The following is a 27,601-nucleotide window of genomic DNA, read 5'->3' as shown; positions in this document are numbered from 1 at the left end:
AGCGCTCTACTACAGGATGCCAACCAATGAGAGACCTGATTGGGCTGCATGTTATGTCACATGTTACACAAGGCCCCATGTGTCTGAAGGCATGCATTTTCTCCCCTCTTAAAAAGTTGTATTAGCAATAACATATACTTTAGATTTCAGGTTAGTTAGCATAACTGTTTTGTTATTAGATAACAATAGCAACTTTGTTTGTAGTTTAGGATTTTACTTTACTTTAAAAGAGAGAGACAAGAGAGTCCAGAAAACAATACATCCTTTAGTTATTTTTGGCAACTTTATTAATTTATATTATTATTATTATTTTTTTTTTTACACCATTGATTGCACATAACTCAGAAAAAACACGACAGTGACATTAAGTTATACATGTTGGTGAACTTTCTGTTAAAACAAACAAAAAAAAAAGAAAAACACAGATAAATACAAAGTTATATAAATATGATACTGTAATTCCAAGTTGCATCATTGTATTAACACAGTAAGAAAACACGCTTCCGACAGTGTATATTATCACATTATATAAAAGGTACAATAAGGACCTCAATCAAGTCAAACAATGACACATTTGTATTAACACATTTGAGATTGTAAACAGCAAAATGTCTTGAAACACCCTGAATGTTTTGGAAAAGAAATGTGGCACTGTAAACACAAACAATATGTCGCAAACAAGTTTTCTAAAATTAAAAATTATTCACTAAGAAACATACATGGTGATACCCACCACATATTTAAAATAATATACAGGGGTTTGTTGTAAAACTAGAATACTATATAGCTTAGAGAATGATACTTCTCTGAAAAGACCAGCTAAACATTTACAGCTGTTGCTTTTCATAAGGATAATGTATATACTTTGCTAACAGCTGGGGAAAAAAGTGAGCACCAGTTTGTGAATCATTTCTTGGATAAATAGTTATCATATAATCTCACCAAGGCCTCTTACATGTTCAAGAGATTGTTCTCAAGAGTACAGCTTGTTTAGAGGCACAGCCACCAGCTCTCCCAAGTGTCCACACACACACACACACACACTCACACACACACACACACAAACACGTTTATTTACTGAAACTGCCATGAAAGTGTGGGTTGCAGTGGTTAAAATGGAGCACATGGCTCTCACTTTGAGCCCAGACAGTGAGGATATGTAATAGCCTGATGTATTGAACCCAGGAACTTAATGCAGAAGTTCATAGTGGTAATTAAACCCTGTTGTCACTCAGTGCTCCACCAATACAAATACTGCAGCTATCAAAGGCTGACTGTGACGGCTATCATCATTTCTGATGCTTTCTTTCTGTAATGAAATAGCCTTGCTATTTGCTATTGAGAAAGCAATTTGATACTGGCACAAAATACAATTAAAGAAACTGCCATACTGATACTGAGAATTGAAATGAAAGACGGTGTAACCACACTTTATTAGACCAGTTACAGCTCTGAAACCCAGTAAGTCCCTTCCAAGGACTACAAAAGATCATTTTGCGTACCTCACATACAATCTAAAGGGAGTTCAGACTCTGTGGTCAACAAATCAGCTTTTACCTGCCAGAAGTTAAGTGAAATGATCGTTGAATCACATAAGATCAACATTAAACTCCATTTAAGTGCACTGGCGCATGTCCGACTTTGTGTCATGAAACCATTTTAAAGTCCACTCAGCGTCTTATTAATTATTTCAAATCTTCTTCACAGTCTTCCTGAGAAGCAGCGAGTTGTTCATTTGTCAGGTATTTACTGTGGAAACAACATCTGTTTTTGCACCAACACAAATAATGATTGTCTTCTATCTGGAGAAAGCTCTCAGAAATATTCCCTTATTAATTCAACAAGGGAACCACAGAACTCAGAGTGATTGTTATCATTAAAGTGTAAGAAAAAGACTTTGTAACTCAATATGACATGAACACTCATGGTTTCAGTTATACTAGTTCAAAACAGACCTGTTTCAAGGAACAAGAATGGTAATATTTTTTACTATACTATAAAAGAGAACATATAAAATCCTGTGTGTCAAAGGCACACCAAGGCAGACTAATTTAAAGTGAGACATGCCACTATCATGGGCCGGATTTATCAGAGGTTTTATGCCAGAGTACAATTTCAATCCAGGTAAAATCCAAAAATGTTACAAAACTTTTAGGCAATTTAAACACTCTTTTGGGGTTCTTAAATTATCCAAACCAGTATCTGCTTTGGGTACCAGTTTTGTAAAATGTATAGTTTTCACAAAAAACAAAGACGTACAAAATGTTGAACTTTGGAGTAAAGATCCTCCATGCTTATTTTGTCTGCAGGAGCTCTTCCCATTGGATTGGCTGTGAGAAAACCTCCCTCTCCAACCACATTTCATAGCTGAAATGGAAGTCCTCCGGGAGCTCCATTCTCTGTCCCAGCACGCTCTGCAAACAGTTATCCACCGGTGTGAAGTCTGTGTTCTGGTTCTTGTCGTATCTGCGGCTGTTGAACTTTTCAATACTCTCTCTCAGCGCACACTCCTCAGCTTGGAAATCCCAGGGACGGGCATCAATATCTGCAAACAGCCAGACAGGGATATTTTAACTGGAAAAATAATGACATTAAAAGATAACAAAAAAAAACAAAATGACATTTGAAGCTACTACTGAAACATTGAAACCTTGCATATTAGCAACCTATACAAACTGTGACCGCCTTTTACCTAGAAATAATGTCTTACCATTTCCATAGGCCCAGTCATCGTTGAGGCGATGGCGTACTTTCTGATAGATGGCGGACATGGTTTTCATGTTGCTCTTTCTCCACTGACGGCCGAGGTATTTGGTCTGGATTTTCAACAGTTTCAAAACATACAGCTGCATTATAGCCTGCTTCACCTTCAGGGAACGTTTCAGGATTGGAGCGGATTTAAAAACCACCAGCATCTGTGAAATAAAAAGAAGCAGACACAGCATTTCAGAGACTTGGTTTCACTTGCAATCCTCCTTCATTTTACAAGAGGGCTATCACTTCATGCACTCCTTCCTTTGTGGTAGTCCTGCCCCACAGTGTGATATTGCTTGCACTCTTACCATTGTCCTTGAATGCTTCCATTTAGTCAGCTTGTTTAGAATCCGCAGCAGGTTGATGCAAGAGAAGAGGTTCCGCCAGCAGAACTGGTTGTTGTCTCCAGCTTCCTACCAACATAAGGAGAGATTCAACTTCACAGTAACAGCAGTGCCTTGTGTGAAACACTAAACGTGTATATGTGTATATATATATATATATATATATATATATATATATATATATATATATATAACTGTTTCAAGAAAACTGAAATGTAATTCCTGGAGTGGTTAAGTTTCTTACCAGGCTTTCAGCAGTTAACTCAGGTAGCTCATGAACCACACAATGTGGAAAATCCAGAACACAGACACTAGAAAAAGAGTCAAGTCAAGTGGGGTGGAAATGTACGTCACATACATTCTTCCTGCAAAGGATACAAGGCTGGTGTATGGTCTGCATGTGGATATCATCTTGTACCTTATAGTAACAACTGCTCAAGCAAAATGGTTCCCAAAGACACTTGCTAATGCATATCCTTAACAGTCATCATCACAACAGGATGATCAGTTCATACAAGCTTATCCACAATCACCCCAGGCACGATGGCCACTTTAACAGCAGAGACTACAACAATTCTAATTACTGCCACATGTCTATAGAAATTACATCTGAGTACATCTGAGTACATTTAATAAGAGAAAATAAAATACAGGTACGGGTATAGTATGTACCGGATTGAACTATGCATGATGAGTGTGTGACGACTACAATTCTATATGTGTTCTGCTTTTCAGCTACTGTGCATATTGATTTCTCTGTAGAATCTAGATTAATGCCGATGTTACTGATACTGAACTACTGCACTCCAAGCTATTTCAGTACTTTGCAGTTTCACAGTACCTGTTTTTAGCACTGATGTAAGACATGATGTTCTGGTTGAAAAACTTCAGTATTAAAGGTATACAGTTGGCAAACACCAAGTGCTGGGAAACATATTCAAACTGCAATAAATATAGAAAAACAGGAACAAGCTAATGAAAAGTGCAAATGTTTAAGTATTGTGTTAATAAAAAGAAACCACTATGACATTATGAAACAAGGTCCCTTGAATTGTATTAAATAACATCAGCGTCATGCATTTTCGGTTTTCATTTGGTTAGATAGAAGTGCCTAATCAGTCCATTTGCTAAGGGACCAGTATTGCTTCTCTGCCACAGTAAATACAGATAATCTTTATTTTTGCCATAAAACACTCAATGCCTTTTCTTTATTGTTATCACCAATAATATGGTAATATTACAAAATATGAACTAATTTTTTGTATCCCTGGTCTTTGAAATTTAGGCCCAATACTTTCCCATGATGCATTGTATTTTTCCAGTACAGAATGAAAGCCAGTGAAGCAGCAATAGAGATACATAGTCAGGGCCTGGGTTCTCACCTGGTAGATGTGGTTGAGTTTAAAGTGCTTTAGCAGCAGCAGGAGGAGCCCAGATATGGCCTTGACAATAATTTCCTTATGTCTGTTCACATCGATTCCCAGCTTCATGCTTTGCAGGACTGTGATGCTAGTTCCCATAGAGAAAATGACACAGTGCTCAATTGGAAAACGTGATTGCCCTCACACATTACATCATCTCAATAACCTTCATATATATATATATATATATATATATATATATATATATATTGGAAACATGCCAATTTATTTTACTAAGCAGAGTAATCCTCTGAGACAAATTAAGAGATTCTCCCTATAGCTGTATCGCTGGAAGTGTTTACATAGCAATGCACTGGTATCATGTTGTCAGAATATGTACAGTTTCATACTGGTAATTGTACTGAAAGAAATATTTAAACTTAAGATTATGTTTAGGAGGAATTTACATTTGACATTTAAATGTTGTTCCCTTAAAAATGCAGTTATCATGTACAATTGAAAAATTAAAAAATATATTTTACTTTTCATATATTCATACAGGTAAATTTTTTCCACTTATTGAACCAGGATGAACAGAAAATCAATTTGCTTTTTACAGCTATCTTTGTTTGAAGCAAATCAGATAGTTGACCCAAAAACATCACTTTAAAGCTTCAGAAAAAAAACAAAACACAAAAATAACAACCTCCTTTTTAAAAAAAAAAACATTCTATCAAGAGAACTGAAGCATTGAACATTTTCATGTGGTCAGCATCGCCAAACCCTTACGGCATTTCTTCAGGTAACACATCAGCCAGGATGTTGATCGAGTCCGTCTTGGCCTTTGAGGTAGGGGCAGCAGCAAGCAGAAGTTTCAACAGGGCAATCTGCAGAAATAGAAACAATGTTTTGAATATTCACTCAAGCACAATAAAGAGCTGAGAAGTTCACATCGCGCCTCTATCTGAAGACATGGCTCCAGTGCTCCCTCTTGTGGAAGGTGAGAGTTTTTGAGCTCGAACACTAGCAGGTTCATTTTAGCTGTCAAATCCAGAGCAGTAAAACATATTCTGGACTGTATTTCTTTAAATATTCCAGTTACTCAGTAAACACTGTTTGTCCTAATCATCTGCCTACCTGCTCAAATGAATACACACAAAAAGGACAAAAAAAAAAACACACTTTGCATAATGACTTACTAATCTTTGTTTTCTTCCAATTAAATTACTCAGACACTTTAAACTCACATCACAACTTGTTTAACTGAGCTTTATAAAATGATAGTTTGATTTTACAACCCCCAAAAAGCAGTAACACTCACCACATACTGAGACAGGTTGGATAACATTCCCTGGTAAAGAATTTCAGTTGGGCTCTCTTCTACCTCTTCTTCTCCCTGTCAAATCAACATAATGAAAGAGCTATTTTTCACTGGACTGAGGCCAAGAAATACATTATTTTTTATATCTGTTAATCTCCAATACACTGGCACAGCACAAACTGCAGTATACCAAAGCTCTTTGTAGCCTATTACAGTATGTGACATGGTGGTTATGGACGTAACAGAATACTTCTAGTGCTAGTAGACTGGTGCCACAAGAAGAGAGTCTCCTGAGCTGTGCGTGTCCTATTTTGTTGACAACAAAATAGGACACACCTGTTCTCGTTCATATTACAAGAGTAAAATAATCCTCTGATCCCACAATGAAGTGAAATCTCCATTCTCTAATTATTCACTCCAGACAACAACAGTAAATGCTAAAAACAGGAATAGAAACCTGTGGGATTTTCTAGTTTAAAGTGACCCTGCCACAGTGTAAACTTTACACCCATTACTGCTCATACTGACCAAGGTCATTGGGCACTGCTGCAATTCATCCTCTTTCTTGATCTGGACCTCTGCAATGGAGATGTACTTGTGCTGGTAACAAGAAACATATGAAGGATTGGCTTATGTTAACATTGAGTAATCATTATTAAAACCTCTCTTTTTCTGTTTCCTGTAAACCAGTATTACCGTTCTGAGGGTTAGGGAAATGGAAGCCTGTTTTCTAATTTCTTTACATTAAAATCGAAACATGTTTTTTAAGAAACCTAATAAAAAGTTCCTAAACCAGAAAACTCGAGCAGATCATTAAGGTGTTGGAAGCAGTCTTAATTTGCCGTTTATTTTTATTAGAGGTATAAAATAACTTTTAAAAAGCACCTCAACACCAACCGACACATTTCTGATATTTTCCAGTTCCAGTATCACGATTAAAACCTAAGCAGAAAACCTTTTAAAAAGAAGAACCGGCGACCATAATGCAACAAGAATAGTGAAGTAGCACATCCAGTATCGGTCTGCAGTTCATGTTCACATGTGATCTAATAGTCCTGTGCAGCTAATGGAGTTCTTCACAGGACTGTTGAGACAATACTGAAGGACTTAGAACTTCAGCACAGCTGCTGCCAGCTAATAAAGTGTACAGTTCCTCATTATCATCACTGTGCAACAGTGTGGACCATCACATAACCACAGCCACCAGGTCAGGAAATTCAGTGAGTCCAATGTGTTCCTGTTTGTTCAATGCCAAGTCATATTGCTTTTTAGCACGAAACACATTTCTTAGTTCAGAGTTCTCTCACATACCTGTTTGAGCGTTTTCACACTTTCATGGATGGGTCTTGGCAACCCCACCAGGGTGTCAATATCACTGCAGGAGACAAACATACCCTTGTATACTCAAAACCTATTTACACATAGGTATCTGACAGTGGAAGCATCACAAAGAAGGACAGTCTCTTTACAGGCAGTTTGATCATGCAAGCAGCATTAAAGTACAAGAAAAGCTTGTGTGTAACTTGTGGTAAGTGAGCAAAGACCAGACCACTATTCTTTCCTGTAAAATATTGTTTGGATCAAGCGCAGAATGAATGTACTCATAGTAGATTAAAGGTAGGCTAGGCAGCAGTCTGTCCAGTGGTGGGAAAGCATTATCCTGTTCAAAGAAAACACAGGTACCAGGGTTTAGTGTCTGGTCTCAGTGCTCCAGCTACAGAGCAGACAGCCGCCAGCCGCAGTGCGATCCCCTGGAGCATGCTAAGTGCTGCTGCTCAGCATGCACCAAGCAGGGGAAGTACCGACAGGCAACTTGGCAGCAAAACTTCCAAGCATGTACACGCAAGCAATGGGCTGTGCCTTTGGAAAACAAAGGACATTCTCAAATAGCATTAGATCTATGGAGAAATATGGGATGCTGCAGTATTGCATTGTACAGGAAAGCTATCAACAGACCCTGAAAGGTGGAATAAATAAGAGGTACAAAAAATAATGGATTTTTTCTCTTTCCCATGTGTCATTCGTTTTATTTCACATTAACTAGATGCTTTTTATTATGTATTACTACTCAGGGGCAATGCTTTAACTCAATACATACAGATTCAATGCATCTCATTAACAGCACCAACAAACTCAAGTAGCCAATCACAATGCAATTGTCAGCATGGAAGCTGATACAGTGTTGATGGTGACAACAAACTGATGAAATGGCTACCAATCATAGAAATAAACACTGTGACTTTATCAGACTATTTAAAACACACCCAACGTAACTCTCAATTGCAACGGTACAATGAATCTATATAGAAAACACATTCCTTCTGATGAAAAACAAATGCACTCCTGCAGAACTTACTTTCCCAGGGTGAAGCCGATGAATTTGTTTCTGCTTGTTTCCAAAAAGTGTTCAATATCCTTTTCTCTGTTTTAAAAAAAGAGCATGTATTAACAGCAGCAACCCTCTCATATATAAGGGCAGCTGGCTCTTTGAGCTAAATATATATATATATATATATATATATATATATATATATATATATATATATATATATATATATATATATATATATATATATATATATATTAATATGAGCAGTACATGAGAATGATTATGAGTACATGATTCTTGTGTATATGAATATCAATATGTTTTTAGTGCATGGAAGCCTGTATAATGTATAATGTTACTTCTTATGTATGTGTATATATATTTGTTTCTTCACATCAGTGGTTGAATATGAAACATATAGACACAGATAAATCATGTTCCACACATATTGTTATAATCTACACAGGTTATTCAACTATTGAACATACCAGTGGCTATATAAAATACAGTGTATCAAAATAAAACTAGATATGTTACAGTAAGACTATTTCGCAGCAACAGTGTCATATTGCCCTACAAGGAATCACATCTCATTTAGTGTCTGGCAGCCTGAAGTACCTTCAAATTGAATTACCTACAGTACTTATAATGTTTCTAATTGCAAACTACTCAAATACAGTGTTAATGTCCGGAGCTGCTTCTGCCTGCCATCAAAATTTCCCCTGAGCTAGATCAGTCTCTATAGAAAGAAGCAAGAGCCTGTGTATAAAAACGGAGTGGCATTTGAAGCTACTTGCTCTTTAATAAAACACAGTTCTACTAGCACCATATATAGCAGTACGGTCATTAGCATCTATATAAGACAAGCTATTTTTGCCCCAGACATACCTCGTTTAATTAATAAATCGGTATTCTTACAGTTATAATGACTTTCCCAGCAGTCAAAAAAAAATGAAAAGGATTAGCACAGGCAATGCTTTTTTAGGTTTAACTTGCTTCCATTTCATACAAAGCTTGAGTTAAATAATTTAGCATATTGTGCAAGTGACTCAAGGAAGAACCAGAATTATATATACACACACATACATACAATACAGATAAGTCAAATGAAGTCTAGCTTATTTTCATGCAAAATATATTAGAGCTTTGAGCTCCTCTTTTGCACAGTATTTCTGTCTATGTATCTGCATATTTTTTTTTATAAACTGAACTAGTAAACAGTTAAGAGGCTGTACATTATTAAGGCTCGTTTTGTGCACATTTGTTTGTGGTCAATAACGCAAATACAAATAATTGTTTTTATTTTCATTGTAAGACCAAGTTTTTGTACAGTAGTTCAAAGTAACAATTACAATTAAAACATAAGGCTGTAGTTAATGCATACCCCATCAGTTAACATGAAAGTATGTACAGTATTTATTGAAAGTACTCATGACTTCAAGGTCATATTGCATTTTACTCACCCTAAATACATTTTACTCACATAGGGGTCTATTCATAAAGGGTTAACGGCTGTCGTAAGGGGACAACAGGAGTACATGATCGGATTTCAACCAGACGCTTACTTAATGACCAGTGTTATTCATGGGACAACGGACATGTGTCGTTAAGCACAAATACATTAATTCCTGAAGGAACATTTTAAACAAATTGAGATAAAGGTTAACGAATACCTCATAACGTTTTCATAAGTTCTGAATGTCAACTTGATGACAGTGAAAAAACGCATTACACCGTTAATGTTTCAAAAGCCTGTTTTACCCCACCACTAATGAAGTTATTCCCAGAAGATATTGGAGTGGGAGATGCAACATTCTGTTTCCATGTCCTGCCTCTGAATACAGGGACTGTGTAGCCTTCAACCAGTGGGGACCAAACTTCTATTGACCTGTATTGAAATGTATTGTCTTGAAACACCCATGCTCTTTGAAAAAGGTCAATGGGATCTTTAATGTCCATAGACTAGACAGGACCTTGGTTTAATGTCTCATCCAAAGAACTGGGTCAATGATTGGCCCAGAGGGAAGATTGCTCCTTACCAACGCTGCTTTCTGTATTATATGATTTACCATGGAGGTTCCATTTACTCACCAGGCTAAACCAAGCTTTGCTTATTTGGCAATATCTTTCTCCATGGTGGTACAGCCTGACTGCAGTCCTTCTTCAACTCTTACCTGACTTTGGGTGCCCAAGGCAGCCCCCTGGGGAAGGACACTCTCTCTGAGGGAGGTCTGAGGGGAGGGGGAGGGGGAGGGGGCTGGATGATGACGTCTCTGTCCAGGAGACCCACCTCACCCTCAATCCCGCTGTCCGCATCGTCGTTGTCCTCCTCATCGTCCCGCGCTTCGTCGTTCTTGAATGGGTCACGCTCATTATAGGTTTCCAGGCTGTCCTGTTTCACCAAGGGCTGCAATGTGGACATCATTAAATACCATCTTAAATCCCAGTGGTGACAATGTATCTGCTTATAACAACAGGATGACCTGTAAACCTCCTGTGCTCTTTTGTGTTAGGCTTGTGAAGGTGCATAATGGTTTAGACCCCAGTCAAAGGAAACTGGACCAAGCGGACACATTTTTCACACTGCCCTCTAAAAACTACCCAGTTGAAAAAAACAAACATTTGTTGACTCTACCTGCTTACATAATCACTATTGTGGTGCTGGTGCGTGTTTTTAATCCAACACCATCTTCAGTTACATTTTTAAAGGACCTTTGGACATGTATTCTATACACAGCAATGAAAACAGATATTGAGAATAATAAAAAAATAAATCACAGAAAAAGCTGTATTTAAGGTAATTTAAAAGGTATCTGCTCTTACCAGCCTGAATCCCAGAACCAATTGTTCTTTTACCAGTACAAGTCAGTGCATCTTGAATGCATTTAGCAAAAAGTAAATTCTGCACTAACAAAAGGGAGAGACATTAACAACCTGAGGAACAATTTTACACAAAACAAATGTGGAATAACTTGTGGAAGAAAGCAGGCGACTCGGAGTCCAGTGCACGGGTCTCTTGAAGAAAGCAGGCGACACTGACTCGGAGTCCAGTGCACGGGTCTCTTGAAGAAAGCAGGCGACACTGACTCGGAGTCCAGTGCACGGGTCTCTTACCTTGCGGCTGCTGCGCCCCCGTCTCTGTTGCTGCTGCTGCTGCTCCATGAGCTCCATGGCGGAGGCCGGGGGGGAGGCTGCCCTCATGCTCCGCACTACCTTGATACTGTTCTCAGAGAGGGGAGGCAGACACAGTGCCTCCCGGGTCTTTACCTTCATGTCTTGCAGGTCCTCAAAGCCACCGAGAGTAAACTGAAAAAATACACAAACCACTTTAAAGCTTACACCTCCCAGCAGCTCTACGATATTGGGTCAGTTGTTGCTTTTGTTTGTTTGGTTTAGGATTTTACCATGCTTGGCTGCATTAGACTGCACTACAGTAGGTTTAAGATGAAACAGGAGTTCTCTCACCCCCCCCCCATTGCGTGGAGGTAAATTTTAAACTTTTAAAGGTAAACTTTACTGAATAGATAATGTGGCTGTTAAACCTGCTACGACACTGCTTGACACACTTCTGTAAGCCTACCATCAGTTTCTGTATCCTCAGGCAAAATACTTTCCTGGGTCACTTCTGTTCTCAGAACAAAGCCAGCTGCTTGCATAGACAGACAAGAGACAGTCTGTGAAACTTAGACATACAATTTCAAACTGCCTACCTAATAGGAGGCTGTGTGGTCCAGTGGTTAAAGAAATGGGCTTGTAACCAAAAGGTCCCTGGTTCACATCCTACCTCAGCCACTGACTTATTGTGTGACCCTGAGCAAGTCAGTTAACCTCCTTGCGCTCCGACTTTCGAGTGAGATGTTGTAGTAAGTGACTCTGCAGCTGATACATAGTTCACACACCCTAGTCTCTGTAAGTCACCTTGGATAAAGGTGTCTTCTAAATAAACAAATAAGACACTGCTGCCTAACTGGCCTTTAAAAAGGACCAAGTCCATGGAGCCATTAACACAAACCGCATGTTTATAATAGACAGGTGACAGATGGTCAGGTTCCTCCATATATCTCTTTTTAGTTCAATAACAGTGAAGTCTAGTGATCAGGCATCAACCAATATGTACCAATATGGATCAACCCATAGACACACAGAAGGCACTGTTGGGGTTGTGTTGTAACAGACTGCTGTAAACATTCATTTCTATCAGTAAGAGTTTCTCACCAGCAATGTCTTCCAGAGGAGGAGAAGGACCTTCTTCATGGGGAAGTGAGGAGCATTCATGCTGCAGAACTTGGTAACCATTGTAAAGAGAAGCAGAGCAAAAGGTTCTCCATTGTACACCTGGGTACCTGGGATGGTGAAAAGAGGTTTTATTGGACCTAGCGGTACTGCTTCTCACTGGATACAAACAGACGAGAAATGTATCGTACAAGCATGGTAAAATATTTTCAGCACCGTGGTTATCAATGGTATACTGCAGAATTACCATTTTATAAGGGAAGCCATTGTCTTAAAGTACATAGCACCAAGGCAAGTGTAGTAATCTTCAATTTCAACTTGGCAAAGTTTAGGTAAAAGAAATCTGTCAGTGACATATGTCCCATACCAAGGCTATACATTTAAAGGTTTTCAGTAACATGAAAAAATATCACCATGGACAGATATCTCCCTCCAGATTATGATGCACTCAATAATAAAGAACGCCCTTATCTAGCTTGATCAAAATGTGACAAGCTGTTTTCTAGGACACTGTTATTCAACCTTTTGCAAACAGGGACCTGCTGGACCTCTTTATAACAAGGACCACTGCACAGCAAACCTTATGGGGCTGGTATTTTTCATCCCAGTGCAAAGTAAGCAGAAAAAAACATATGCTCTTTTTGAAAACCTAAAAATCCCAGGGAGCACAAGGAAGCTTTCATGGACTGGTTATTAAGCAAACTGCTCTAGGATATATGCAAAACTAGTTTCACATATGTGATAATTATGCAAATACTGCTCACATATACTTGAAAGTCCCTGACTATCACTATATATGAAAAGTATCTCAACTGTAGTGTTATTAATCATGATCCAAACATACTTCATTCTTGTTTTAAACAAGACAATTCATCTATTTCGCTGCTTACATAATCACTACTGTGGTGCTGGTGCATGTTTTTAATCCAACACCATCTTCGGTTACATTTTTAAAATATTTTCACTTTTTTGCATTTTAACTATACTAACAATCTTAAGGTTATAAATATACATTTTTTTTGCACATGATTTTATTGTGCAAGTAAGAGTTATAAAGCTATTCCAATTATGAGATATTTAATTATGTAGGTACAACTATATAAACACTTCCCTAACAGCATGTTATTAATTGCTACAGCTGGGCATACGAGAAACAGCATGACTGTTGGTTTTTCAGCAGAAGGAGCTTGTAACCTCACTGTCTGATCTGGGAACATGAGAGTGAATTTAAGAACACTCTGCAGGGCACCAAAGACAGGTTTCAATAGCTGTGTGCTGTCAATCAAACATTTGTCTTTGTCAGTCTCACAGTTTAAATCCCCTTACAGAGGATATCAGATGGCTTTGAAAAGTTTTGATGGTTACATATCCAATCACAGTATAAACTACTGTGATCAGGCATAAATAGCAGAGCTTGTGTTTAACTTTTCTTTGAGGCAAGCGTGTAACTTGATGTTTTTAGGTATGAACAAATTGGCTTGCTAAGCCTTCTGCCACAAACTTGATCTTTACTTCTTGCAATTATAATAATCATCATAATCATAATCAATGGGCCATGCAGTGGGCCACCACCCTGAAACATATTGAAATTATTGTGATGAAATGCTAAGGAAGGGCAGCGTCCTGTCAGAGTGCAGTATGTAATCTGGGGCAGTATGTAATCTAGAAGGAACGTCCCAGCAAGTGTTCGAGAAATCTTATCCATCTATATATTGTTACTATTGTGTACTGAAGTGTGCGCGCACGCACACACACACTCTCTCACTCACTCAGTTCTGTTCTGAAGGTCTCTCTGACAGACCGCCACTCTGACTTGTCATCTTCAGTCTCCAGGCGAATGGTTTCCACCATGAGGTACATGTTGCTTAAGAGGACTCTGCAATGTAAAAATCAACAGACATCAGTACTAGGTATTCAGAGGAACAGCAGCTCTATCTCACCATCAGTGTGTAAGAGAGGAAACACTTTGAACTCATGTCTCTAGGTCCTGGGCCTTTATTGTAATAACAAATATGTGAACACTTTCCATGCTGTACTTCTACACTTAAAACTGAGCCCTGTTCAGTGTTTTTTTTTTTTTTTTTAAACTGGACAGTATTTAGAAATGCAATTAGAACTGCAAATTCCAATATTTAAAAGACAACTTTACACACACATTAGCAAACAGTTCATAAATAATCCCTGATTAAATTTAGATGCCAACAAGTGGCGTGATACATAAATCAAAAGTGCAGAAGCATGGATGAAGGATTATTATTATTTTTTTAAAGAGTTGGACAAAAGTAATAACCTGTCTATCTGAAATGGAAAAAAAAATAGTTCCCAGAGAATGTGACATTCCACCCCTCTTCATCTCCTTAATAAAGAAAACCATACTGACAGACAATGTGATCTTCATAATGTAATGAATCTCACTGTGAAAGTGCCATCTTGAAATCCTTTATTTTTAAGTGGCATTCTCTACAGTCAAGCTAGACAGTGGTCTTCTATATTACTAAAGCTTTCACCTTTTTGCCAGTTTACCTGCTAACCTCTGTTGAAAAATAATCTACGTTTTTTTCAATAACTGCCTGCTAAAAGCATATAACAAAGGAGCCAATTCAATTCACTTTTAGTTGAGAAAAAAGGGGGGTTTAGGAAAATTCATAGGATAAACAGACCACAGCTGGATGTTTATTTATTTTTTTAAATTATCAATGATGATGGACCCCCCCCCAGCCAATATCGTCAAGTTGACGTGTGGGATCTGAACTACAGTCACATGGCTCACCCAGAACTCCAAGCGGAAGTACTTTTGATGAGCCAATGGGAACCCTCAAAATGGACGCCTGTTGCCAATACAAAAGAGATGGGGCCCTCACCTGAGCAGGTTCACCACCGTGCAGGTGTAATCCTTACCTGAGCTCTGTGCTGTCTGCTAGAGAAATAGCTGGCTTCCTCACTGCACTGCTGCAAGCCTGGTTATTACTGAAAAAAAATAGCGGATTAGCACCACCCATTGGCACTATGTAAAAATATAGTCTGTATATGTGATGATGCCCAGAAACGTCTTGTGTCATTGCTGCCTAGTAATGCTGCTGGGGAGACAGGCAGATAAATCTCTTTCTTTTAATTACTCAGTAGAGACAGATTGGGATGCAATTTCACAGCTGAAACCAAATTAGCACTTACAACCTTCTCATTAAAAACCTGCAGGGACCACCAAAATACTTATAATCCTTTCAAAAAATACAAAATACTTTTTCAACACTATGGAACTGTTCAAATCAGCCCAAGCAGTGCCTAATGCACCATGCTGTAATTGTAAAGTTTTTAAGAATATCACACTATATGGGCTTTGTAGTATCGTTTTTGGGTGCAATAATCATTCTGGCCAATTAAATTGATACTGCTGGAAAACTGCTGTGGGCCACTACTGAGGTAAAGGTTCTGAAACTTGAATGTGTTCTCAGTGGCACCATATAGAACAGAAATGTGGCCTAAGACCAAGCCCTTAAACTTTAAAAGAGCCAGATGCTTATAGCAGCATGTAAATACTGGAAATGTCTTCATACATGTAGTCCTTTTTTCGGTGATTTTCAATAAAATCATAAATAGAAGCAATAAATTCGAACAACAAAGTGCAGACTTGTGTATTATACAGTGCAGTAAACAATTGGTTGTTTTTTGAGTTATCTATTTTTTAAGGACATGTAAACAAGAGCTTTTAAAATATATACAAAAGCAAAATATAAATACTATAAAAGTACTAGGCGAGTGCACTTTGCTGCTGAAAATCTTATGGCAGTCTAAACGGTAAACAAACATTTTAAAAGTAGAATCTTTATTCAGTTAAACATATAGTAGATTTACAGCTACGCTATATAAATGCATGAAAAAGACAAGGATAAACAAACAGCCACCTACTCTATTTCCATGCTGAGCAGCTCTAAGAGGGCAGTGAAGGTCCCCATTTCATATAGAAGGAAGGTGTTGTGACGAGACCAATAGAGCACGTCCAGTTCACAATCGCACTCACCAAACACACCTAGGGGCACAGCGAACAATTCATACTACAGGTTCAAAGAGATTTGGCTTGCTTGTTGCATGCATGTTTCGTGCAGAGAAGCTTTGGCATTGCAGTATGTGCTGGCTTTGTGACTCAACACCGAAGTGAGCGAGTAGCGATCTCAGCTGTTATACCTTGTACTAGGTAGAGAATGGCCCTCGACACCTTCAGCCTTTTATCTCTATTAGTAACCTCCAGTGCATCCAGCAGCCTCATCACATAGGCCTTCTGATCTGGAATGTCCAGTTCTATCCATCTCTTGTCCTTCACTGTGAGAAGACACAAGAAACAATTAGAGATAATCAAATTAACAATGTATGTGTTGCAGCACAATCTTAAATGGAAAGCAAATGCCTGTTTTAATTACTGGAACCGCAGGGGATCTAAATATTGCCACCTTCAGATAATTTCATTTGGTTATATAAAAAACATTGCATGTGAATCTCTATTTTTCTTTTTTTTTTTACAAACATGGAAAATTCATAATTTCAAAATCTAATACAGTATGCTATAGTACATTTATAGTAAACCAGTAACTGCATCGTATGCTTTTCATGTTGAGAAGCTGACTCAAGATATACAAATATTTTGACCTCAAATTGCTCCCTAGGTGCCATTTCTATCCTTGCCTGTTACATTATACTGCTCTGTTGATTAGTGTAGTAATGAAGGCGGATTTTATCTGCAGTAGTATCCTTACATAATGGCAGGTCAGGTCTCCAGAGGTTCCCAACAAATGTGTGCCGTGGACTAGCCAGCACATTACCCTTTAAATACATAATAAACACAGTACAGCCGTAGCCACAGATGATATTGATTTGAGGCCCCAGGTGTTTCTAAAGTGTGTAGATTATGTGTGTTTGTGTATCTTACTTCTGCAGTATTTCCCATCATTCCAGTTCCAGTTATTTTTTATGTAGTACACTGAAGTTGCTGCCTCCCATTTTGGACAGAAGAATACAAAGAGGCATACATACACTGCTGTAATGTAATAGACTTGGTGCATGAATGGCAAATCACTTACTTGTATTAACATATTTGTGGCATCTAAAAAGTAAATTGTGCAGTATAGTTTTATCTTAACACAGAGGTTTTATAGTCTAGTATTGCCTTTCCCTTTGCAGCTTCAAGAGCATATACAGTAACCATAACAACTCTGTTTTTATTAATCTTTGTTTTGCAACAGCCCTGGCTATATCCAGCACCTGACTCAGCGGTCTGAGAGAGCACAGACGGTGAAGGAGATCAGAGGGTTTCCCTTACGGCCCCTTGACTGGAAACTATCCTCAAAGCTTTTGACAAGTGGAATATATGCTACTGCCCTTCATTCTGAAACCATACCAGAACCACACAGTCCAGTTTTAAACAGCAACCTGGTATGGGAATGAACACAGACATCTTAATACATTCTTCTTGCTGTTTAGAATCATTTAAGATATCATATTCTATTTCAGTCATCACATTCTGGTGACTTTTTAAAACTCTGAAGTTTAAAGCAACCGTGTAGCTTCATCAGGGCTCATCACAAATATGTCTCCAAGTTTAGCTGGTACACGAGAGTGTAACCATTAACTTGTCCCCCTGCAACTCTCTGCCCCAGTGGATGCAAGTAGCATTTGAATTTCGAAGGATATTTTTATTCCCTGAAAGAAAACTGCATGTAAACCCAAATTGCTCACAGGTACCGTACTACAAAAATAGTGTAATAAAAAGGTGAGTTATATTTATTTTTGCACGTAAACCAAGCCAGTGTTTACTGGTTACTTTAAATGGAGCATTGCTCAATGTATAAACATATCTATTTGTTACCATACATTTCTGATAAGTCATTGGTAAGGTAGTATGTATACCTTGGAGGAGGGAGTATGGGTCTGAGGCTCATTGTCCTTTATCAGGATGGGGCATGCCTTGCACACAGTTGTACAGCAACAGTCTAGCTCGGTGAACCAAGACTAAGATTCTATGTATTACTTGTATTTTGTGGGTGTGTGGGGGTGGGGTGGGGGGGTTGTTGTTAAGGAGAGAGGGTTATTTTCTAATTGTATTTTGTGTTATAACGAGATATATTGTATGTTTCTTTACTGCATGTTCTAAACACAATATGCTAAGTTTTATGTCACACTCATCTTCAAAAGGCTCTTGGTTCGAATTCTCCGGGAGTTTGTCTGTCCCAGAGAATGGTGATCTTGTAGATCAAGAAAGACAAGTTTTGCAGAATCACAAACTGGTTCAGCAATATTTGCATTTTCAAGAATATTTTTTCAAAAAATGCAGGGTGATTATGCAATGTTTTTGTTCCATTTCTAAGGTTATATTTGTAACTACTTTCACATATTTATACAAATCAATCCATGTTTGTTGCTGATTTCCATTTTCTAAGCATATTACTGTAGAATATGTTCATAAAAAAAATAAATCAACCCAAAACTGTCTGAGCCGCAAAATCCGAAAAGCAGAAAATGCAGATTATTCATTTTTCCTCAACAAAGCCATTCAAGAACATGTTACAAATGTCAATTGCATACATGGGAATCATTTTGGATTATAAATATACCAACTTGTCAGGATAACCATATTGTATCTTAAAGAGAAAACTGCATTGTGGCACAGAACTTTAAAAAGAGGCCTTATTTAATCCTGGTAAAAAGAAGCACTGCTGCAAAGCCAGCACTCGCTGGGAGTAACAACGAGGGGATACAATCTAATTCCTGCAGATGACTCCTAGGCTGGAGGTGAGCTTGCCAAGTCCCTCGGTAAGAACAAACAGCACTGTGGCAAGTGCCCTTAAAGCCAAACCCCACTGGGGGAATGAAAACTGGGGCACACTGAGGTAGCACGTCCTCCTGATGCAATAAGACAGCTGCAATGAAAATGATTCACACCAGCAGGAATCATTTTAAAAGAACACACCTCATCACAGACATGCCTGCAGTGACATTAGGGTTGCATACAGTTCTTGTATTGCAATACACTGAAAACTACCATTACTTCAGTATAATATCCCCATTGCCAGGAAAATGCATCTGTACCGTAAAAAGGTATGTATTGTTTGTATTGTGATACAAGACCAAAAGCACAACAGAGTTCATTGTAGTTCACCAATTGGTTCTTGAATGAAGAGTTCAAGTGTGTTTTATAGTTGGTATGAATACATACTCTCCCTAACTCATTTAATTAAATGATCATGTGATCTTATTATGCATCATACAAGTAGCCCGCACTTCCTGTATCGTGACTTGTATCGTATCGTGACATCAGTGTATTGTTACATCCCTAGTTTTTATGTAGACTTATACAGCAAGTTGTTCTACACCGATACAAAAAGCATGTCCTGTACTAAGTAAACGTTATTGTATATTTATTTACTTTTAAATATTTGTCCAGGACCTCTCTCATCCTGTTGGCACAGACTCAGGGTCATAACAGAATCAAAGATAATATAGTGGTAAGGGGCATGGCGAGAGAACCAGACTGTTTATCCAGTCCTTTAACTACAACTCTGCCAATGGATTTAAAACACTCACCAAAATAGCTTAAAACGGAGATGCTTTCCTATTCATTTTGATAAACTGATAGAAACTGGATTCTGATTGAGACAGGACTAAAGCCCTTGAAACTGAAAAGCCTGGTAAGTGATGAAAAGTGCACTACAATAGGTCAATGGCTGGCTGTCGCTGGAAAAAAGATGTGTAGGATGAAAGCTATTGAACCTGCCCTTGACCACACTCTCCTCAGTCTTACAGCGCACTCCAGTACCATTGACCTACATCACACAAGCACTTAAACACAGAACTTGATTCAAAATGAAAGGCTTAAGGCTTGGTCACACGAGCAACTTTTGTTGACAGCAACAGCTGTCGCCCATGTGTTGCCTTGTGTGATCGGCCTCGTTCACATGCGATCAACAACAGGGCAACGTTCTGGCAATGTGTTGCCCAGAGTAGAACTGGGTTCTATTTTTATGGTGAAACGAAGGCAACAAAATGTATTCTAGCCAATTCTGCTTGAGAGCAAAGTCACATGTTCAAATATGGCCATTTGGACGCACGATTTAGAAATAAGGCTTATAGACTTCTTTCATGAAAATTGCTTTTTATGGCAAACAAAATTATTTTAAAACGGGAACTAAAGGAAGCCACTCTTCAAAAGCTGGCTGACGAATTTGGGGAGCCTTTCTCTGGTAAGGATCGCATTTGAATTTAATATATCTTTGTTTTCTGATTTTAATCATAGACTGTATTTATAATATTAAAGTTATACTATGTATTTTTATACATTTATCATATTACAAGATCGTGTTTTACTTTTATTACCCTGCTCTAGTTTCAATGGTATGGTGTACGATAAGATAATCGTTGTTAAACACGCAGAACTGCGCGGTCTGAATATATTGATAAGCTGTACTCCCCTAAAGGGCAGTATTAGTGTGCTCTTAGTATAGATCACAGTTTGTTTGTTTTACTTACTGACCATCTGGGCTAGTTATTAGTTAGCTGTAGTTAGGAGATTTGTGGATTGAGTGGGCAATGACTCTAAACAAGCTAACCTGTGCAACGCTGGAATTACAGTTGAGAGAGTAAAACAAGCCCAGGTCTGTGTGACGGGCAGGGGATTTTGCAGATCTGTTATAACAGATACAACAAACTCCACTAGTACCAGAGCTAAACAATAAGCGTCACCTCTGTATATATAAAAGACAATCGAATACAGTTAGATTTTTTAATTCACAGCTACCTTGGGTCCTGAAATCTTCTTCAAAACAATCTCTGTTTAAGGCAAATTCAGGTTCTTCAGTGTAGCTGTAAAGTTCTGGAAAGAGCAGAGAAAAACAAGGCTATACGAGGAGTATAAATCACTAAACGACCTACTTCTACATATGCATTAAATACTGGATCAGTGTTGGCAAATGACATGCTGCTTGCATTCAATATTTCATTCTGAACTAGGAGACCAGCACAAGAACCTTTATCAATACGGACATAAAAACCCTGAAGCAGCATTCCCTGTGACAGTTGTTTGCAAGCGTGTGAAGAAGGCTTGTATAGTCTCTCATTACAAGTTTTATTTTAAGTGGCAGGTTACCTCAAAGCCCATTTTTTTCATTGCGTGCCTCTTTATGGAAATGATTCACAATGTTGTTTCATTGCTACTGTAGTAAGAGCAGAGGTTTTACATTAAGTACAGGCTGTTGGACACAGGGCATGTCTTACACATATTTAGCAGCAACCTCACATGAGACAAATACACTGGGCCAATGCTACATTAGCTGCTCATGCGAGAGGACTGTCACCGCCCCTGTGACCCCAAAGTAATCTGACCAAGACTGATCAGCCTGAAGAAACCCTCAGGAAAATCAGCATCTTTCTTGATTAATGCAACACACTCACCCTTTACATCGGAAATTTTTAGGAATCACATTTCAAAATACAGGCCAGACATAATATATTATGGTGTCAGGGACAGCCACAAATAACAAGTTCAATGGAATACTTCCAAGCATAGATCCAAGCAATAGGTTTAATTAACTAACTGCAACAGTTGGTATTTGTTTGTATTTAACAGCCTGATTACATATTGTTTCAGTCATTTTATGACTGATGACCAATTGTGAGTCAGCTGTGGGGCCACTAATAAAGTGATTGAGGATCACATTTGGCCACCTTCTGTTGAGTACCAGGGCTCTAAATATACGTAGCCACTAAAAAGTTGTTATTTTTTTCATCTCAACAGACATTGCATAGATTAGTCTTTGTCAAAGGTCTTTTGAGAAAGCTGCTAATATTGGTACATTTTATAACTGTTTTAATGTATTTATTTTCCATAGAAGTAGTTTAGTATTTTGACTAAATCAGGCTTCAAGGTCTGTTAATTTGCATTTTTTCAAAGCCCTTTAAAAACTAATGTCATATGGAATTAAATCTTGGATAGAAATAGCCTTTGGATTTGTGTAATGGGCATGAAATGCCTGAGCAGAACAGTGTTTGCTGAAAACACAGAGCACTCAGACGGAGGCCATAGAAAGGCTCCTTGCTTATGCCCATCAGGAACAAGCAAACCAAATAAAGCCTGGCATCTGTCTCGTCTCACCTGAAAGCTCTGCAGTGATGCTGTCAGTGTCTCCATATTCAAACTCCAGGCTTGGGGATTCCACAGAACCCTAAAACACACAGTGTTAGTTAGTTCACATAAACAGTTTTAATGTTCGTGTTTTACTTACCTTTCTATTAGCGATGCTAAAAAAAGAATGACCCCCCTTGCAAATTAACATGGGATTGCACTCAAAGCTCCCCTGTGGCTTCACCATAGCTCTCCCAGGGCATCAGGTACACAAAATTGTAACCATTAATCTGCCTCCCCTGCCCTTAGATATCTAATACTCTTGATGCAAATGTGGCATTTGTTACATTCACTACAGACAGATACAAAGTGAATCCAAACAGCTGCAATATATTAGTTTAATATTTCATATCCATACCAACTCTTTAAATAGGTGCGCTTGATTTAGTTTTAGTAAACAAGCATGTCAGTAACATACATTCCTAACCACAGCTGTGAATGTAATATATTTCAACAGTATGTCAAAGGATAGCATAGAATACAAATTAGCAATTCATTGTTTTAGTCACAATTTGATAAGCGATTCTCCAAATATAGGTAAAACTGTAAGTGCGATGTTCAGACGGATGGGTGAACGGACAGACAGACATGCCCCTACATCCCCAGTAACTGATATTCTTAATAACGTACTGGAAGCAGGTACAACTACCACCACTATATCCCCAACTGGGGACAATAATGGAGGTCTTCTCTTTGTTTCAAGTGAAAAATGCTTGATCAGCAACGTTTGGAAATGTGTTACATTCACCCCGAGTACGTCAAGTTGGCACAAAATTATCCAGCGATTTGACAGAAATACTAGATGGTGGTGAAAACACATAATCATAATCACAAAAAAAAAAAAAAACAGGAATGACATTAATTATTTACAAAATATACATGGAAATATTGCCAGCTGTAAATGGAACCTTTTGGTCATACTGCAGAGCAGCTACTGCATGTAAGAATAAAACACACACACACACACACACAATGAACTATTAATCAAACAAAAGCTATAGAAATCCCTAACATCATGAAAATATCGTGTCATCTCTTTCCTTATTCAGATATTTATAGGCTCAAAAACAGCAAATACCATTATGCCAAAGGAGTGGAAATATTCAAAAGGGGAGGGCACAGTGAGCTGAAATTTGACACAGAAAACTGTCTAAAAGGGTTATATTTACATTAAGGCAGGAATTAGGATATTGGGTATTGAGGTATTGGGTATATTAGGATATTGAGTAGGAATTAGGATATTGGGGTTCTTAAAATGGTAATGAGTAAGATTCTGAAAGTTGTTATTAGCACAGTTTGTTTTTTAAAAAAACAATTAGGAAACAACCTAAAGACTTATAAGTCTCTAAAACAAATGTCTGAGTTGTTTCAACTTTTTAAATTGTTAATCCAGTTTTGTATAACAAGCACTGTCCTGCACATTACATAATCTCTTCATAATCTGGTACATTTGGCAGTCTTTAAACCATGGGGATTTAGGATTTAGCACTCTACCGTGATAAAGGTTATTTGGTTCTTTTCAAGATTCGATTACATTACACATTAATATTGCCTAATTATTTTTTATTAATACAGATGGTATTTGTGTACACTCCCTGCTTCTTTCCTGTAAACCACTCTTTTCCAGCAAGTAATTCATCTACATCATTTAAGAATAGAGAGGATATGTCACATGTACTTGAAAAAGTTAGAAAAAAAAAAAAAAAAAAAAAAGTTTTGTTTCTTCAGCTAAAATGTAATAGGAATAATAATAATAATAATAATAATAATAATAATAATAATAATAATAATAATAATAATAATAATAATGTAAAAAATACCAAAGTATTCAAGCATCTCACGTTCAGTTATTTGGAAAGAAAATCAGACCAGAATGATTTTTAGAGACAGTGTAAAAATAGCAAAGTAACATACATCCCGTTTCATAAAAAATAAATATCAATGACCTACATCAATCATGTGAAAAAAGCATAAGTGTATTATACTGCACTATGGATTTGAGAATGGGACTTTTAGGGTTATTGCTAATGAAATAATCCCATAAATTGAATTTATCATGCAGATCACTACGTCGATCTCTTACAATTGACATCCTATGGTCATTTTACCTTGGCAGTTTCTGTCAGGTCAACGCATGCCATTCATTAAGGTAAGCAGCAATTACATTCTCTGGGTGAATTTGTACTTTCTTTGGCTGTTGTAGCCTATTCCTTTCCTATTCCTTTGCCAACATGACAGACATCAATGAAGATATTTGAAAGAGATGTCATGGCTGTGTATTCCACATGCAAAAGAATCCAAGGCTTACTGGTGACAGGAAACCATTTTCACAAAATTGTGCTATAAGCAGAAGATATGTAAGCTCAAGAAAGTGATTTGCTGAAGTGAAATACAAATACTAATTACAATCTATCAACCAATGACTCACCACATTTCTGTGTAAAGGACAGATACACAAGCACCAAACGAGTATGACATTTGGCTTATTAATTAATCAATATATACTGCACAGAACAACATGAATGACTTGGTGACTTGACTTCCATTGAGGTCAGAGGGCTACCCACAAGTGGCTTGGTCCCATCTTACACACCATTCCACAGGGTTTATATGTGTATATATATATATATATATATATATATATATATATATATATATATATATATATATATATATATATATATACATATATATATATATATATATTATATATATATATATATATATATATATATGTAAAGTTAAATAAGAATAATACAACAGTATTGTTAATTTCAATGTGACATCACTTCTGTCTGATACAATGTGATACAAACTATTGGATACAAAGACATTTCAGATGGCTGAATCACATATCAGTGTCTAATACATTATGTACATTATGGAATTCATATTTACTCATCACCTGACTGAATCAATAATTATTACAATTCATCACTGGCAGCATCTAGTTGTCCTAACTAATTGGGAGCTCAAAGCATACCCATGGGTGTTTACTTCTTGTCATGTTTATTCTTTATTGCCCCAGAAAAGTAAGACCCGAGGGACAAAGTGCTCCAGTTTTGCTCCAACCAGAATAGGAAATGAATCTGATTAAATTTCAAAAATGCGCCTTTCGTTTTTTTTTTTCAACAGTGCTACTGTTTTTTTTCCCACTCCAATAGGACGGATCTACATTTTATCTCATCCTTTTCAGTGTACACCGTCGTATTTAACTTGCTAGTACAGTACCACCAAAACACATCACTGAAAAAAGAAAAAGAAAAAAAAAGTGGATTTAAACTAAATGAAGTTTAATTTAGGAATGTCAAGCCCTGTACTAGCCTATGCGCCGACCTGACCATATGGGCCAAATAGGCTAAGCAATAAAAGAAAAGTGATTACACTCGTCTTGTGAAAACCGGTATTGCTGGTATATAATATACAGGACTGTATAAACTTTGACGGCAGCAACAATCAAGATGCTGGGTCTTTGAAATAGGGTTCTGTCCTCTCTCCATAAATATACAGAAGGAAATGGTACACTTCGTGACACATTGTGACCAAGTCTTTTACACTTTGCTTGCGGATGGGCACAGCATTAGTTTTAAAAGTCACTGGCTCCCAATTCAGTATTAACAATATACTTAGCTACTAACGACAAGTCAGCTCAAGAAACAGTCTCACAGACACAGCCGTCACATCACATTTGACGCTTCCACACTTCTCCTATATCTATTTTTAGCTGTACTTCGAACGATCATATATCAACTCAGATTATTTATGGTTTGGAAAGAGACAGGATAAACGAAACTCAGCGGCACCAAACCCACTACATAGCTTTACAACACGCCGAAATAACATCCACCGCAGAACAAATCCACCTCACCTCGGATTCTTTCCGCTGGTTCTTGAATAATTCCTTGACTTTAGGCAGGACTTTCTGTTTATTGCTGTTGTTGTTATTGTTCGACCCTTCCATTTAGGCAGCTTGCATGTGTCTGATCTGTCACTGCAATGCATTAGGATACTTGAAACGGTCACATTGTAGCTAGCTGGGGACTTCAAGTCCAGGAAACACCTCCTTGTTCACGGGATTGGCAGGGCTTGCGAAAGATGCGGTTGCAACTGGTCGCTTGCAATGTCAGTTAGGTCTAATAAAGTACGGGAGGCATTGTCTGGAGGTTTGGCTTGGGTTTCTTCTATGCACATGCCTTCAGGTAGCAGCGGGTGTGAATTGTGATAGACGTCAGTCATGAAATAAGAAATAATCTTCTTGTGTGTACCAATCCGTCTGTACTAGTCATCATTTGCGGATGGAGTAGCTACAGTGCACTAAATAGTACTGGTGCCATGGGGTCTATGACAAGGGGAAACAAATCCCATTAAAGCAGTCTTCATGTAGAATGTTTTATTAACTTTTTCTTGCATGCTTTATTGCATTTGAAGATATGAGAATGTGATCCCACAAGAATGTTTCATTTCACACTAAAATGGAACCCCTTGCTGTTAATTGACTACATCCTTAGAATCTTTAGTCTGCTGAAAAGCAGAACGCATTCACTAGCCAGTAAATTTCCTTTCTATGTTCAGACTCTGGGTTTTTGTTCACTTATTCTACTGTAACTGAGAGAGTCTCGAGGCAGTCCTTTGTTGTTTGCACGGTAAAACATTTTAATGTTATTGACTTCCCATACCATTGTTCAAAGATGACATACAAATGTATTGCAGTTGCTATTGTACTGCAGCAGTTTCTTCTCTTCTGCTGCTGTGTGTGCTCTAATGGTCTCAAGGCTAACCATCCTTAAACACACGCTAAACCTTTGATTTGCGGTATTAGTGATAAACATGTCATTTCTGAATCTGTTTATGCATTGTAGTGTTTGACAATGCTTTCCTTTACCTCTAGATCTGGTCTTAACCAAAACACTTCTACTAGCCACAGCTGAGCATGCTAACTCAATAGTGTTGGGTTTGCACCATGACTACAATTGATTCAATTAATAGATATTATACATTACAATACATAAAAACATAAGAAACTTTACAAATGACAGACGTCCTAAGTCTGTCTGTCCTCTCACCCCATTCACCAGAGCATTATACAATTCCAGC

The 27,601-nt window shown here is 37.8% G+C and overlaps 1 protein-coding gene across 1 annotated transcript; it reads right to left on the bottom strand.

Moving 5' to 3' along the window:
• Positions 1-267: 267 nt before the first annotated feature.
• On the bottom strand, positions 268-26,603 carry LOC117419358 (striatin-interacting proteins 2-like). Its single transcript, XM_058985824.1, has 21 exons — positions 26,376-26,603; positions 22,478-22,547; positions 21,125-21,199; positions 16,525-16,659; positions 16,249-16,369; positions 15,241-15,309; positions 14,112-14,218; positions 12,325-12,452; positions 11,224-11,415; positions 10,284-10,516; positions 8,137-8,202; positions 7,092-7,155; positions 6,309-6,380; positions 5,781-5,855; positions 5,249-5,346; positions 4,481-4,607; positions 3,940-4,040; positions 3,343-3,409; positions 3,063-3,167; positions 2,711-2,915; positions 268-2,545 (listed from the first exon to the last, which is right to left on the bottom strand). Exons 1-21 carry the CDS (start codon positions 26,466-26,468, stop codon positions 2,295-2,297), a joined length of 2,454 nt encoding a protein of 817 aa, XP_058841807.1. The 5' UTR covers positions 26,469-26,603; the 3' UTR covers positions 268-2,294.
• Positions 26,604-27,601: the final 998 nt, after the last annotated feature.

The sequence above is a fragment of the Acipenser ruthenus genome, chromosome 14, assembly GCF_902713425.1.
Source record: "Acipenser ruthenus chromosome 14, fAciRut3.2 maternal haplotype, whole genome shotgun sequence".
Classification (NCBI taxonomy): Eukaryota; Metazoa; Chordata; class Actinopteri; order Acipenseriformes; family Acipenseridae; genus Acipenser; species Acipenser ruthenus.
This window is presented reverse-complemented; position numbering and strand designations above follow the sequence as displayed.